The 13,502-nt window shown below is 37.3% G+C and overlaps 2 protein-coding genes across 3 annotated transcripts in view; one reads left to right on the forward strand and one right to left on the reverse strand.

Annotated features, from left to right (window-relative positions):
• The window catches only part of CDC40 (cell division cycle 40), a 487,800-nt gene that overhangs the window by 432,718 nt on the left and 41,580 nt on the right, over positions 1 to 13,502 (reverse strand). The window lies entirely within an intron of this gene.
• Positions 1 to 13,502, forward strand: part of AK9 (adenylate kinase 9) — a 110,828-nt gene that overhangs the window by 25,778 nt on the left and 71,548 nt on the right. For both annotated transcript variants that reach the window (XM_012753170.3, XM_012753169.3), the window contains exons 9-13: positions 1,072 to 1,146; positions 4,597 to 4,695; positions 7,899 to 8,038; positions 8,119 to 8,299; positions 13,319 to 13,463. In XM_012753170.3, the coding sequence (XP_012608624.2) occupies positions 1,072 to 1,146; positions 4,597 to 4,695; positions 7,899 to 8,038; positions 8,119 to 8,299; positions 13,319 to 13,463 (640 nt within the window). The remainder of the gene's footprint in view (positions 1 to 1,071; positions 1,147 to 4,596; positions 4,696 to 7,898; positions 8,039 to 8,118; positions 8,300 to 13,318; positions 13,464 to 13,502) is intronic.

The raw sequence follows: 13,502 nt of genomic DNA on the forward strand, positions 1-13,502 counted from the left end.
TAGCAATACCTACCTGTATTAATATTAAAACTTATTTTTTAGAAATCTGGCTTATACATCCAATATATCAGGATATGCCAAAGGATGCTTATTCGGTATTATCGAACATTTATACATATGTACATATTTACATCAATGAGCAGAATGGGGAGAAAAGAGACACACCTGGTTGGGTGACAGAGTGGAGGAGCAGGGAGGGGTCATATTAGCTGCTTTGGTATACTCGTCTATGTTCCTTCACGGGCTGCAGTTAGTGCTCGTTACTTTTGTAATTATTGAAGAATGTGATTTTTAAATTTTTTTAAAAAAAGAAATGCATGAAAACATACCTAAAAATGCATATATGCAAATACCTAAATATGCAAATACCTAAATAGCAAAATATGATAACATACCTAAATGTCAAACAGCAAAGGAACATTAAATAAATTATGCTATAGTCACAATATGTAATTTTATAAAACCATTAAAATGTGTTGACAGTGATCTTATAACAGTATAGGGAAGGTTAATTATAATGTTAAGTGAAAAAGTTATGATCTCAAACAATTTTTCACAGAATAAAAGATGGGAGGAAAGTAGTAGTAATTACCTTTGAATGACTAAATTAAAGACTGTTTTTTCTCTACTTTTCTGTTTTTTACATTTCCTATAAGAAGTATATTTTAAAATAATAAAAAGATATTGTATTTTCTTAACGATGCTAGTATCTATATGAAGAACGTCAGTATTTAAATTTCAGTCAGACTCTTCTATGGTTTGAAGCCAAATACCAAAGCTACAAGTATGTACAGATAAACAGATTCCCCAAAATATTTTGTATTGGGAAAGACATTAAAACTTCAGTATAGGGAAAAAACTGAAAATACAGGAGAATAAAATTCATGGTGAGAAGACTAGCTGGGGCTTTTGCAAAAGATCTCTTCAGCACTGAAAATAGCATACATTACAGCATGTTTAAGGTAAAGGATTTAGCTTTGAAGATTTCTTCATAACATACTAAGATTCTAATCTTGTATTCAGTTTTCCCAGTTATCCCAGATTATAAGCTTTCTTTTCTATTATCTGCAGAAAGTGATGGCTGAACACAACCCCCAGTATCTCATTGAGCTAGATGGAAATAAGCCACCAGACGAGCTCTTCATGGTGAGTAAATGTTTAGCAACAAGACCTCACAGCTTGAAAAAGTAAAACTCTACATACAATATTGTACTTATTTTAATAAACAGAAAACTTTACTTGTATTTTAACACCATTTATTTTTGAAAAACTTGTTTTGACAATTAAAATGCTTGATGTTATATTTATTTATCTGTCCATATTTAAAGCTAAACTACATTTGAATTTAAAATCTCAGTATGACAAAAAGTGCCTCAAAGAAAAGTGAAAGCAAATGGCAACCAATAAGCACATGATAAGATGCTTAACATCAAGAGTCATTAGGAGGCCGGGCGCGGTGGCTCACGCCTGTAATCCTAGCACTTTGGGAGGCCGAGGCGGGCGGATTGCTCGAGGTCAGGAGTTCCAAACCAGCCTGAGCGAGACCCCGTCTATTTTCTACTAAAAATAGAAAGAAATTAATTGACCAACTAAAAATATATATACAAAAAATTAGCCGGGCATGGTGGCGCATGCCTGTAGTCCCAGCTACTCGGGAGGCTGAGGCAGTAGGATTGCTGAGCCCCGGAGATTGAGGTTGCTGTGAGCCAGGCTGACGCCACGGCACTCACTCTAGCCTGGGCAACAAAGTGAGACTCTGTCTCAAAAAAAAAAAAAAAAAAAAAAAAGAGTCATTAGGGAAATACAAATAAAAACCATAATGAGATACCACTTCATATCCACTAGGATGGCCAAAGTAAATAATAATAATAAACAAAAACAGATAATAACAAGTGTTGGTAAGGATGTGGAGAAATTTGGAACCCAAAAATATTTTACAACAAATAATAATATAATACAAAAATACAGTAACTATTTCTTAAACATCTAATAGGAGTCTGGCATCATGATAAGCTCTAGGAATGCAGATGGGAAGGAGGCAGATGAGTCCACGCATCCCTCTCCTGAGGTAGTATCCAATATATTGGGGAAAATAAATATTTAGAGAGCAGTTTGTGTTATCTCCAGGGAAGTAAAGGGTATCACAGATGCTCATAGCAGAAGGACAAAACCTAGTTTGCTAAGGGGGGCCACCTGTCTGAAATTATCTTGAAATCGAAACTTAAAGGACCAGTAAGAGTTGTACCTTGAAGAGTAGGAAGGAGAGGAAGATGGGTTACTGTTTTATGCTGAGGGAAGAGTCTGTCACTCAGCGTAAAAGCCCCAGAGGCCAGGAAGAACATATTGGGTTGTAAGAACTGAATGTAGGACTGGAACATAGGGGCATGGGGGCCAGAGGTGGAATAGTGCCAAGACTCTAGAAATAGGCAGGTGTTGCACCAGGAAAGAAAGACCTTATAAGCTATGTTGAGTTTAGACCTCATCATGAGGGATTAGGCAGCCAGTGAAAGGTTTTAAGTCAGAGAGTGAAAATGATCCAATCTCTATTTAAGAAAGATCATTCAGCATGCAACACAAAGTAAAAACAGACCGAGAATCCAATTGATGGTAGGAAGGCTAGTTCTCGTGTTTGCTGTCGATCAGGTAAGAGATGGTGGCCTAACCTAGGGTAGCGACTGTAGGAATAGACAAAGAGGATGGATTTGAGAGAGATGTAAAAAGTCTACATGACAGCCCTTGGTGAGCAACTTAATGTAGGAATTAAGGGAGAGAGAAAAGTCAAAGATAATGCCCAGATTTCTGGCTTGATCTCCTTGGTGGCAATGTGGTAATAATGCTAGTGAGGGAGCCAAATCGGGGAGAAACTCCTTATTTGAGACACACTCCTGCTAAGATCAGTGATTTCCTCATGACCAAAGCCAGTGGTCATTTTTCAGTCTCCACCTAATTCAATCTAGAAGGGATAATTGACATGGCTGATTACTTCTTCCTCCGTGCTGCCTTACTCCCCCGGCTCCTTGAACCCCACACCACGGTCATTCCATTGCACCTTACTGGACACTCTAAATCTCTAACCTCTAGTGTTGGAGGACCCCAGAGCTCACTGCTTGTGAACTCTGGTCTGTCTACCCTCACTCCTTAGGAGACTTTCTTCCGTCGAACAGCTTTAAATACCTTCTAAACACTGAAAACTCGTAAGGTTGTGTTACTATCCCAGATCTTTCCCCCGAATTCCACACATGATAGTCAAGTGCTACTCAACTGCTCCATATCCAGTTGGATGTTTAATGCTCACCTCAGATGAAAATGTGCAAGGTCACACTCCACACTCCCCTCAACAACCACCCTGCCCCAAGTATGTCCCTCCACAGTTCTCTCTTTCATTAAATGTCAAAGCCATCCAGCCAACTGCCCTCCTCTTTTTGTGTTCTCACAACCCACATCCGATCCATCCATCAGCTTACACAGCAGGCTTCCCCTTCAAAATACAGCCAGAATTTCACCACTTTCTACTACCTGGGACACACTTTCCAAAGTAGAGGGCAGAAACTCCAAGAGGCCTGTTTGGAAACTGCCAGGCCTAACAAGGCTCCAGTTGGAGCTGGTTCTCTGGCACTTCACCTACATTCCATTGGCCAGAGCAAGATATTAATACATGGTGAAGCTCAACATTAATGGGGTAAGGAGGCATACTTCACTCAAGATGAGCTCGGGAATTAATGTGTAAGGGCAGGGAAGGCTGATCGTGAACAAATAACATGATCTACCATAGGCTACCACATACCATCAGGATGTTGTCTGTCTCACCATCTCTCATAATTCTATATACTATTCTCTCTTTTTTTCAGATTCTTCCACGTAGGGTCTGTATTCGTTTCCTAGGGTTGCCACAACAAAGTGCCACAAACTTGGTGGCTTAAAATGACAGAAATTTATTCTCTCAGAGTTCTGGAGGCTAGAAGTCCAAAATCAAGGAATCGGCTTGGCCACACTCCCTCCAAAGCCACAGGGGGAGGAGCCATCCTTGCCTCTTCCAGCTTCTGGTGGCCCTAGGCATTTCTTGGCTCAGGAACAAATAACTTCTTTATCTGCCTCCATCTTCTCATGACTGTCTTCCCTTTGCCAAAGAGGTCCTGCAGACCCAGACCTCTATGGGTGTGAATATTTGGGGGCCAGAGGACAGACTATTATGAGTCGAAATATGTCCCTCAAAAAGGTATGTTGAAGTCCTAACCCCAATACCTGTGAATATGACCTTATTTGGAAATAAGGTCTTTGCATATATAATCAGGTTAAAATGGGGTCAGACTGCATTAGGGTGGGCCCTAATCCCATATGGATGTAGGAGAAAAGGCTGAGACACACAGGGAGAAGTTGGCTATGTGAGTGACATCAGAGGCAGAGATTAGAGTGCTGCATATACAAGTTTAGAAACACCAGAGATGTCAGCAAACCCCCAGGAGCCAGGAAGAAGCAATCAAGGCATCTACCCAGAGTCCCAGAAGGACTGTGGACTTGAACAATGAGCCCATCCTTTCTTAGGATGTTTGAGATATTCATATGCTAATGTATTTAAACATTTGTTTTTTAATTCAGATAGTTATGGATCGACTTAAATGTCTGAACCTAAGAAGAGCAGCTATTTTAACCAAACTTCAGGGTGCAGAAGAAGAAATGAATGACTCAATGGACACTGTAAGTTACATTTAACTGTTTGGAAGCCTACCTTTTCAATATATGTCGTGACCTTAATTATATCCTTTTAAGGTTTAAAAGAAGTTTCAGGATACCTTTTATAAAAATGGATTTGGGCCGGGCGCGGTGGCTCATGCCTGTAATCCTAGCACTCTGGGAGGCCGAGGCGGGCGGATTGCTCGAGGTCGGGAGTTCGAAACCAGCCTGAGCGAGACCCCGTCTCTACTAAAAATAGAAAGAAATTAATTGACCAACTAAAAGTATATATACAAAAAATTAGCTGGGCATGGTGGCGCATGCCTGTAGTCCCAGCTACTTGGGAGGCTGAGGCAGGAGGATTGCTTGAGCCCAGGAGTTTGAGGTTGCTGTGAGCTAGGCTGACGCCACGGCACTCACTCTAGCCTGGGCAACAAAGTGAGACTCTGTCTCAAAAAAAAAATAAAAAAATAAAAATAAAAATGGATTTGACTTCTCAGAAGAAGCTATAATATTAGCACAATATTCTTTTAGACACTAAACACAACACAGCAAAGCTTTAGAAACAGAAAAACAATAAAATCAGAACAATTAACCACAGGAATAATGAAAAAGAGAAAAACCCAAGTTTCTTTTCGCAGCACCAAAAAAGGCAAAGATATAAAGGCCCTCAACTCTGTATACTCGTTCATCCCTTTAATCATTCAATCAATTATTTTTAGTAACTACTGCACCGATCCCCAGCCTTTTTGTCACCATGGAACCAGTTTCATGGAAGATAATTTTTCCATGGACCAGCAGGGGGATGGGGGGGAGGGGGCTGTTTCCAGGATGATTCAAGCACATTACACCTATTGTGCACTTTATTTCTATTATTATTACATTGTAATATATAATGAAATAATTATACAACTCACCATAATGCAGAATCTAATGCCGCAGCTGATCTGACAGGAGGCAGAGCTCAGGCGGTGGTGCGAGTGATGGGGAGCAGCTGTAAATACAGATGAAGCTTCACTCACTTGCCATGGCTTACCTCCTGCTGCCAGCCCAGATCCTAACAGGCCATGCACTGATACTGGTCTGTGGCCCAGGGATTGGGGACCACAGAACTACTGTGTTCCTGGCCCTGATGCACTTTTTTTTTTTTTTTTTTTTGAGACAGAGTCTCACTTCTGTTGCCCGAGCTAGAGTGCCGTGGCGTCAGCCTAGCTCACAGCAACCTCAAACTCCTGAGCTCAAGTGATCTTCCTGCCTCAGCCTCTCGAGTAGCTGGGACTATAGGCATGCGCCACCATGCCTGGCTAATTTTTTTTTTCTGTATATATTTTTAGTTAGCCAATTAATTTCTTTCTATTTATAGTAGAGACGGGGGTCTCATTCTTGCTCAGGCTGGTCTCGAACTCCTGGCCTTGAGCAATCTACCTGCCTCATCCTCCCAGAGTGCTAGGATTACAGGCGTGAGCCACCATGCCCGGCCCCTGATATGCTTTGAATGTGATGGAGAGTCGGGGTAACTACTAAGTGTTACAAGGGCCACAGGGACTTTAAAATGAAAGTAAATAAATAAATAAACTGTGTGCTGAGGCCTCCTCTTCTAGGTCATTACTGAAGGAAAAATAAAAAATATCCATAAAACCTGCAGGCAAGAAAAAACCTTCCCAGCTAGAAAGTCTGTCCTTAGAAATTATTGCATACATTGGCATAAGGTGGTAGTTCATAAGATGTATAACTATGTGTGCCTGCTCTCTTTTTCGTAAAAGGGAAGAATTTTTGACTATGTGCACTGGAGTCATTATTCCTGTCCCTTAAGTAGTGTTTCTCCCTGGCAGTCCAGACCACCCCCAAAAGAATCACCTGGAGATGAGACCTGAAAATGTATTTTTACAAGATCCAGAATGAATCCTTATACCCACTTAAGTTTGAGAACCCCTACTTTAATGTTTGGGACACTAAATAAGCCTGGTTGATTAAAGTTGATTGATCTATAGGTTCCTGTGTGTTTTGAAAGACTTTAGTTGAATGCCCTTCAGCTAAAGACAGGTGATTTTTAGAAAAGCAATATAATGGGAATATTTGAATCAGTGATTTCCAGTCCTGACTGCAAAGTGTGGTCATCTAGGAAGCTTTTCAAATATACCAGTGCCCAGACCAGTTAAAACAAAATTTCTGGGATAGGGTTCTGGCATTAAAACAAAACAAAACAGATATGACATCAAAGGCACAGGCAACAACAACAAAAAGAATAGAGAAATTGAATTTCATGAAAATGAAAAGTTTTTGTGCACCAAAGGGCACTATCACAGAATGAAAAGACAACACACACAATGGAGAAGAATATATGTAAATCATATCTGATAAGGTATTACTATCCAGAATATATAAAGAACAACCTCAACTCCACAGTAAAACAGCCAAGTTCAAAAATGGGCAAAGGACTTGAATAGACGATTCTCCAAAGAAAATATATAAATGACTAAGGCCAGGGCCAGAGTGAGAGTGTTCGTGGGCCCCAACTCACCTTTATTATAACAAGCCCACTTTCGCAACAACGTAATACTGTCACAATGGCAATTAAATTTCAAATGTGAGTTTTGGAAGGAACATTCAAATCATAATACCCACTATGCCCTCTCTCACCGATTCTCTCATCCCCTGCTAAGGTACCACAAGGAGAGGTAAACCTTTCAGCAATCCTTGAAGTCTGTACGGAAGTATTAATATTTCTTAACTTCTCTAGAGGTTACCAACAGAAATGATTACTAAGAGAGACTTTAAATTTTGAGAATGAAAGAACCACTTATAGCTAAGTAAATATGAAAACAATCTGCACATAGCAGCTTACTATTTAAATGCTTACATAAATTAACTACAACTCTGGTACATTTTTGAATTTTTCCAATAAGAATTTTACAGAATCTGTTTTCTAAGGAAGATGATAGAAAATGCTCTATCTACCTTGTGCTCATTCTACAGTATGATAGAAACTGCTCACTAAAATTTAAATTAGGTTTTTTTTAAAACAGAAATGAAAACTAGTCTTATTAAATCTAGGGTAAGTGCAGAATGTTGCAATTAAGAAAAGGCAAAAATATGCTTTCTAAACTCTTTCTTAAATACCACTGTACTATCAAATAAGAAATGAAATGTTTGATACTGCTGATTTCAACAAAACTTATGGCCACATTTTTAATATATAAAATTGTTTAATACTTTGCGATTCACAGGAGGAGCTATTCCGTAATTTTGCATCTTATAAACTTATTGCACCCAGATATAGATGGCAGAGAAGCAGATGGGGACGTCTATGTCCCGTAAATTTAAAACAAGGCAACATTTATCCAGGATCACCAGATTTTGTTGTGAGGTAAGTTAGATTTTCAGAACCTAATTTTAAAACTTGTCCATACATCTTTTCAGTTGTTTATTATTATGGCATATTTTAAGTTTTCTAGGTAAAATGTACTGTCTTTCCTCAGAAGAAAAATTGAAAACATTTTGTTTGAACCCACGTCCCTGTCTTCTTCCACCTATGCCAACACCACCGTGTAAAGTGTTCATATTTGGACCTGAATTGTCAGGGAAAACAACACTTGGCAATTTGCTTGCAGAACATTACAAAGGAAAGGTAACTACTACCTATTTAGCTTACTTTCTATCTACCTGTACTTGATTATAATTTGTAGGATTTTGTTTGTACTCAGTTTTTTAAATTTTATGCTGTTGACTGGATAATTGTTGCGTTGGGTTGGAGTGGGGAAGGCATCCACCTTGCTGCCTGTTGCCATTTCCAGACCACAGTCCCTGCCTGCTTCCCCAGAGCCCCCGATTTAAATGTTGTGTCATCCAGGCTACACCACCATTAACCTCTCTCGGTTCCACTCCTCTGTTTCCTGGGTTCTACTCCTCCTGGCTCACTCTTCACTCTCCCCACACACTCATCCTGCCCTAGTTCCTGGTGATCTCAGTACCTACAAAGATGAGCCTCCCAACAGCCTGATGGCCTATCAGTTCCTTGACCTCCCAAGATCTCCCCCAGTGATCTTGTTCTCCACTCTCAATAAATGAAGAGAAATTATATTTAGTGTAGACCAGAGTGATAGCAGTAAAAGTGGTAAGAAGAAGGCAGATTTGGGATATAATTTGAAGGCAGAGCCAAAGGATTTGATGTGGGATTGACATGCAAAGGAATTATGAGAAGGCCAGTGTGGCTAGAGTATTGCCTGGGAAAGAAGGAATGGTACAAGATGGTGGTTGAAAGGCATAGTCAAAGCTGTTCAGGCCGTGGGAAGGGCATTGAAGTTGTTCAAAGTGCTATTGAATTCTTTTAAGCACAAGGGGTAACATTTTCTATTTGCTTTTAACTTTTTTATTCTAAATTATGACAAACATACAGAAAAGTGAAGCCCCCTGAGTTGTCACAAAGTGAACCCCATATAACTGCCACCAAGGTCTAATATGGAATGTTGACAGTACCTCAGAAACCCCTCATGTTTCTTCTGAATACCAATCCCCTCACTCCTCCCACAAAGGTAACCACTGCCCTGAATTTTATGGTATTCACTTCCATATTTTTATTTTATGGTTTTGCCATGAAAGCATATATCCAAATACCATAGGTTAGTTTTGCATGTTCTTTTTGAACTGTGTGGGCTTAAACAATTTATGTTCTTTATGCCTGGCTTCTTTCACTTAACATTATGATTATAATATTTATCCATGTTATTGCATATAGCTATAGTTTGTCCATTTTATATTCTATTGTATTCTGATGATTACATTATATCATAATTTATTTATCCACATTTAAGTGCTAATAAAACTTGAATCGATGCCAGATTGGGGTATTATGAACCTTCCTATATGTGTCTCTTGATGCACACATGCACATTTTATAAATTTCTGAGATATATCTAGGAAGACAAATTCTGGGACGTAGTGTATGCATAACCTTCAACTTGTGTAGATAATGCCAAACTGTCTTCCAAACTAGTTCTACTAATTTACAAAACTATCATCAGTATCTGAGAGTTCTGTCATTCCACATTCCTGCCCACCCTTATTATGGTCAGTTATTCTAATGTTAGCCATTTCAGTGGGTGTACAGTCATATCTCACTGTGGTTTTAATTTATTATCTTTCTGATGATTACCAAAGTTGTATATTTTCAGATTACTGGCCATTAGATATTTACTTTTGAAGTGTTTGTTCAAGTGTCTTCCCAGTTTTTATTGTGAGAGTTTTTTTGTATATTATTAGTATGTGTTCCTACTATTGTCTACATACAAGTTCTTTTTGATTATAAACATTATGAATAAAGGTGAAAGACAGTGATATTGATGATCCTGACCCTGTGTAGACCTCGGCTAATGTGTATATTTGTGTCTTAGTTTTTAACAAAAGGGTTTAAAAAGTAAAAAATACAAAATATTTAAAAAATTTTAAAAGGCTTATAGAATAAGGATATAAAGAAAGAAAATATTTTGTACAAGTGTATAATATGTGTTCTAAGCTAAGTGTTATTACAAAAGAATCAAAAAGGAAAAAAATTAAAAGCTTATAAAGTAAAAAAGTATAGTAAACTAAGGTTAATTTATTATTGAAGAATGAAAAATATTTTTAATTTTTATTGGTTTTTTGTTTTTGTTTTTGTTTGAGACAGAGTCTTGCTCTGTTGCCCAGCCTAGAGTGCCGTTGTGTCAGCCTAGCTCACAGCAACCTCAAACTCCTGGGCTCAAGTGATCCTCCTGCCTCAGCCTCCCAAGTAACTGGGACTAGAGGCACGTGCCACCATTCCCAGTTAATTTTTCTATTTTTAGTAGAGATGGGGTCTCACTCTTGCTCTGGCTGGTCTTGAACTCCTGAGCTCAAGCAATCCTCCCATCTCAGCCTCCCAGAGTGTGAGATTTACAGGCGTGAGCCACCACACCCGGCCGAAAAATATTTTTTATAAATTTAAGGTAACCCAAGTGTACAGTATGTATAAAGTCTACAGTAGTGTACAGAAATATCCTAGACCTTTACATTCATTTACCACTTACACACTGACTCACCTAGAGCAACTTCCAGTCCTGCAAGCACCATTCATGGTAAGCACCCTATACAGATGTGTATCATTTTTATCTTTTATATCACATTTTTACTGTACCTTTTCCATATTTAGATATGTTTAAATACACAAATACTTCCTTTTGTGTTATAGCTGCCTGCAGTACTCAGTACAGTAACATGCTGTACAGGTTTGTAGCCTAGGAGCAATAAGCTATACCATATAACCTAGGTATGTAATAGGCTACACCATGTAAGTTTGTGTAAGTACACTCTATGATGTTTGCACAATGACAAAATCACCTTATGATGCATTTATAAATTTTTAATTTTTTTACCTTTTGACTCTTTTGTAATAACACTTAACTTAAAACATGAAACATATTATACAGCTGTACAAAACATTTTCTTTCTTTATACTCTTATTATATGTCCTCATGACATGGCAACTGGCTTCTTTCAGAGAGAGTGAACCAAGGAGGAAGGTTCAATGTCTTTCATGACTTAGTCTGAAAAGTCTCCCACTGTCACTTGCACTATTTATTTAAAGCAAGTCACTAAGTTCTTCCTGCACTAAAGAAGAAGAGAATTAGGTTTCACCTTCTGAAGCGGGGAGAAGTATCAAAGGATTTGTGGACACGTTTGAAACCTGTCACAATATGTGTCAGATAAAAAAATGATCATTTTAAATTATAAAGAGACAAATCAATACATACATAGTCCCCAATAGAAAAAATATAGCAAACAGGCAATTCACAAAATAATAAGCACAAATAGCCACTAAACATTAGAAAAAGATACTACTCTCCAATAAAGAGATGCCAAAAACCAAAGATGTGTCATGTTGGTCTCATTGTTACATTTAAAAGATTGCTATTAACACCAAATACTGATGTGTAGCTAGAATGAGGAAAAATACATGTTTATATATTGCTGGTAAGAGTATAACCATTAGGCATAGCAATTGCAAATACATGTATTATACAAGCCTAAAATCCATGCACATCTTTTGAACTGTCAATTCTGTTTTATGGATGTTCCTAAAGAAACTCAGACAAATATATGTACATAATTGTGTTCATCACAGCTTAGTTTATATAATAACAACAAAAATACATATACCTAAATATATAATTTTGGTATTTTAGTTAAATAAGTTGTAATATTTTCATCTAGTGCAATACTATGTACCCATTAAAAACTGGTGTAGATTGTAGATTTATTGCCATGGATTAAATCAATATAAGCCCATTACAGGAAAAGCAGAATGGAATCCAGGAAATATTAGAATGGATCTGGAAATATTAATTAATCTTAAAGGGCATATAAAAATCTACTTCTAAGATCCCAACGTTCATTATTAAGTCTATTATCTACCTAAAGAAGGACTTTTATCTAGAACATATAAAGAATTCTAACACAATTTTTAAAATAGGCAAAAGTTGAACATATGCTTTAAAAAAGATAAGTGAATAAGCTCCTAAAAAGAATTTCAAAATTATTAATAATTAGGGAAATGTAAATTTAAACTACCATGAGATACTTCTTCACATCCATTATAATAACTAAAAATTTAATATTCACAAAAACAATTATTGGTGAGGATGTGGAGATACTGCAACATTGCAAAATTGGAACACATTGCTGCTAGGGATGTAAAATAGTTCAACTATTTCAGAAACAGTTTGATGGTTTATTATAAAGACAAATATACACTTACCATATGGCCCAGTAATTCCACTCCTAGGTATTTACCCAAGAGAAATGGAAACACATGTCCACAAAAAGACTTTTGTATAAATGTTCATCACTACTTTATTCGTAATAGCCAAAACCTGGACACAACCCAAATGTCTACCTATAGATGAATGGGTAAAAACTGTGGTATATTCATTCAATAAAATAGTGTCAAAAATAAAAAAGATACCTATGTTAACACTGATGAATCTCAAAAACATTCTGCTAATGAGGAAAAGCCTAAAGAATATTATATACTGTGTAATTCCATTTATATGAAATTCTAGAAAAGGCAAAACTAATCTATAGTGCAACAGAAAGCAGAAAGTTGTTGCCAGGGGCCAGGAATGAAAACTAGGGGAGGGGATGGGGCAGGAAGGGATTGCCACAAAGGAGCATAAGGGAATTTTGGGGGTGATATAAAAGTTCTACATCTTGGTTGTGGTGTGATATGTATGTGTTTGTAAAAATTCATCGTAATGTATACCTAAAATGTGTGCCTTTCATTGTATGTAAATGATATATACAAAGTTGATTTTAAATATATATCTTTATTTTAATTTCTGTTAAGCCAAAAAATATGTCACCTGAATATATATTACATGCTCTATATATTATATGATCTATATTATATATTACATGATATATATTATATAGATCTCACATGAAAAATATGACTGAATTTCTACTGAAGCAAGTACTCAAAAATCAGAGAATTCTGAATGTAACAACTCCAAAGGTTACTTCAGGAAGTATTAATGTTTTTAGAATAGAGATAGGGATAGAGATAAATAGATGAGCAATGTCTTTAATACTTGCAAAAACTTGTGCTTATGTTGATTTTCTCAAATATTCTTTGCAGGTAATTGACTTTGCTCAACTTGTTCAACCACGTTTTGATGAAGCCCGGGAAACATTAATGAAAAATACTATAGCTGAGGCCACTGAAGCAGCTATTCAAGTTGTGAGAGGAAAGCTTCTCACAGAACTACAAGCTAAAAACCAAGGTGAACCATGGTTAAAAATGTATGTTTTAAGTTTAGGTA

This window comes from Microcebus murinus, chromosome 5 (assembly GCF_040939455.1).
Source record: "Microcebus murinus isolate Inina chromosome 5, M.murinus_Inina_mat1.0, whole genome shotgun sequence".
Classification (NCBI taxonomy): Eukaryota; Metazoa; Chordata; class Mammalia; order Primates; family Cheirogaleidae; genus Microcebus; species Microcebus murinus.